We start from the raw sequence: 2700 nt of genomic DNA on the forward strand, positions 1-2700 counted from the left end.
CATTATCAAACACTCAATGTTTATAAGATTAGTTTTTTTTTATGTTGAATTTAAAAAGATTAATTACTCACATCCCAGTATTATTTTATGACATTTATGTAAGAAGACAATATAAGTGAATGTTAAAAAGGCCAGCAAATACGGAATTTAAATAAATAATAAAATAAAGTAAAAAAAAAAAACAGAAGGCAACCAACTGCATTCAGGGAAACTCTTTCTTGTATTCCTTTAATGGGCAGTCTTCACTATAACTTATTCAACTTACTACAGGGAGAGAAAGATTGCAGAAAGACTAAAAACGTAAAAATATGACAACTAACATCCGGTTATAATCGCTATTAAGGTGTTTCTCATGTTATCTAACTGCAACTATAGCATTACTGCCTATTATCTAAAACTAAACATTAACTATAACGCGTTTCATAAAATACAACTGCTGGCCAGATTTCCGAGAGGTTAACTAATGCGTTAAAATGCCAAAAACTGCTGTAATTTCCCTTTAACTTTCGGGCGAGTGTGCTTGACACGCTTTACTTCCGCATTCCTCAGTTCCTATGGAAGCCTATGGGAGTGTCGCAACTCTATTTCTCAACGGCTCTGACTTGAGCTACATACTGTTGCTATGGTTACTTGTTGGGCGAACGCAACTTCTGTTCCTGAGCTTCTATTTAGCGCGCTCTTTTACGTTTTTAGATTTGACTTGATTTTATCTGACTTTTTGGTGACAGAAACGTTTACAAATTCTGATGAAATGTGTTTATGTATACTATTAGTAAAAATAATATGCATACCCCCATCTATTTTTGTTTTGACTCTCTGTGGGGGAGAGAGTCACACCACCCCCCCACACACACACAATTCGCACCCTTGAATCACTGATCTACTGTACCAGCTGCGCCGCTGTCCACTACATGGTACTGAATTGCTGTGACTGAGCAGTGCTCTGACACATGGATACAACCGAGATGTAACATTGCAGGAGGATGAAGAGGCTCATCTGTGCTGAATAGAGCACACGCGATTTCACGGGACAATTTTAATCTTTGGGTTTTTATTTTTATTTTTAGCGCATATAGAATATATTATATGAAAGCCCCGCTTACATTTATATTTTCTCAGATTTTTTTCTCTCTTGCAGATTTGGCATTTCAAAATGTCCTCGTGGTCAGTTACCATCTCACATACACCTCTCTCCTGAAATGGTGTCATGAATTATTCTGGGATGTCGAACAGAAATATGCTAAAAATGAACTTTTTTATATTTAATGTGCATTTCAGAAAACAGACATACAACCCCGGCACGATATCTCGATTCTACACGCCAGGTTTCAGCATGTCTGCTTTTGAAGTGCTCCCAGGAACAGGCTCGGTCACCATCAGACACACACTGCTATCACACCTCTTTCTCGATGTTGGAAATTCATCGACTCCCTCCGACCCCTTCGCCGTCGCTTGGTTCGTTTGTGGTGCTCCAGCTTTCCTCAATGCGACTTAATCCATTTCACGCTTGTACAAAATATCTTTGTATTCACTTCCCCTCTGTCCGCTAAAGGTAAGTGAACGGATAAAAGTATGAATGGAGCTGGACACTCCACTTATATTTCCTCAGCGTAGCAAAGTCCCAGAAGTAGATGTGAGTAATTTCCTCGCAATCGGGCCACTTTCTCATGGAAATCTCGAATATAGAGCTCTCGGATGAGCGGATAGTAAACGAAACATGGAATGCAGTGACTGTGTAGGGCACCGTGAACACAAAAGGCTACTGGGAAGGGGGTTTCTTGAGGGAGGGGACAGAAATGAGGGAGGAGGCGGTCCACTTTTTAACACAAACACGCGGAGAGCATCTTAACCCCCGTTTATTTCCAGTCATCAACCCGTAATGTGTAACAAAAGAGATGTAGAGACGCGACAGATTGCAAGGGAGTTCCGTTCACGACCGCAAGGGTTAATTCGTTCCTCTCTTTGTGTGTGCGCATCGACCGCTCCATCATGCTGGACGTTATCTGTACTTTTAGATACTGAGATGTTCTTAACGGAGCAAATGTCTTATGTGGACCCAGGTTAGAAAAGCATGCTTATGGTCTTTGTTTATTTGTCTGGGGTGGGGCTGCATTTGGACCATGCGCTCCTTTGTGTCTAGGTATGTTTCCCGTCAGAAGCGGCCAGCAGCACATGGCGCAGCACGCCTCCAGTGAGATCATCGCAGACGCACGCTCGCTCGCTCCTCGCTGCTCATCATCCTAGAATCATAGGGCGACCATGAGTGATCCTGGTCTAGGCTTATTTTGTGTTTTCTGCAGCATTTTTGTTATTTTGTTGATCACTGTTTAGCTTTATTGGAAGACAGAACATAGGCTACAGAATTAAACATGACGGGGTATCCCCGTATTATAAAAATAGCAAAATGCAAGAGCTAATTATAGCCCATAGGCCCTATATTTAATGAATATACAGTATATGTAAATGCTTTTTGTTTCAACTGCAGTTTTCAGGTGCTGCTTATCTTTAGTAGTAAATGCCGGAAAATGTGGTTTGTTGTTTAGTGTTAGCCTATATGAATCAATGTATACGAATTATGACAAATGTGACCTGGGACCACAAAACCAGTCATAAGTAGCACGGGTATATTTGCAGCAATAGCCAACAATACATTGTATGGGTCAAAATGATCGATTTTTCTTTTATGCCAAATATTATAAG

General features: G+C 40.6%; 1 protein-coding gene across 1 annotated transcript in view; it reads right to left on the reverse strand.

Moving 5' to 3' along the window:
- LOC107729344 (phospholipid phosphatase-related protein type 3-like) overlaps positions 1–1691 on the reverse strand; it is a 16513-nt gene extending 14822 nt beyond the window's left edge. The window contains exon 1 of the mRNA XM_016539814.1: positions 1400–1691. Coding sequence (XP_016395300.1) covers positions 1400–1424 — 25 coding nt within the window. The 5' untranslated portion in view covers positions 1425–1691. The remainder of the gene's footprint in view (positions 1–1399) is intronic.
- Between the last annotated feature and the right edge of the window lie 1009 nt (positions 1692–2700).

This window comes from Sinocyclocheilus rhinocerous, unplaced genomic scaffold (genome assembly GCF_001515625.1).
Source record: "Sinocyclocheilus rhinocerous isolate Xijiao unplaced genomic scaffold, SAMN03320098_v1.1 scaffold1785, whole genome shotgun sequence".
NCBI classification, from domain to species: Eukaryota; Metazoa; Chordata; class Actinopteri; order Cypriniformes; family Cyprinidae; genus Sinocyclocheilus; species Sinocyclocheilus rhinocerous.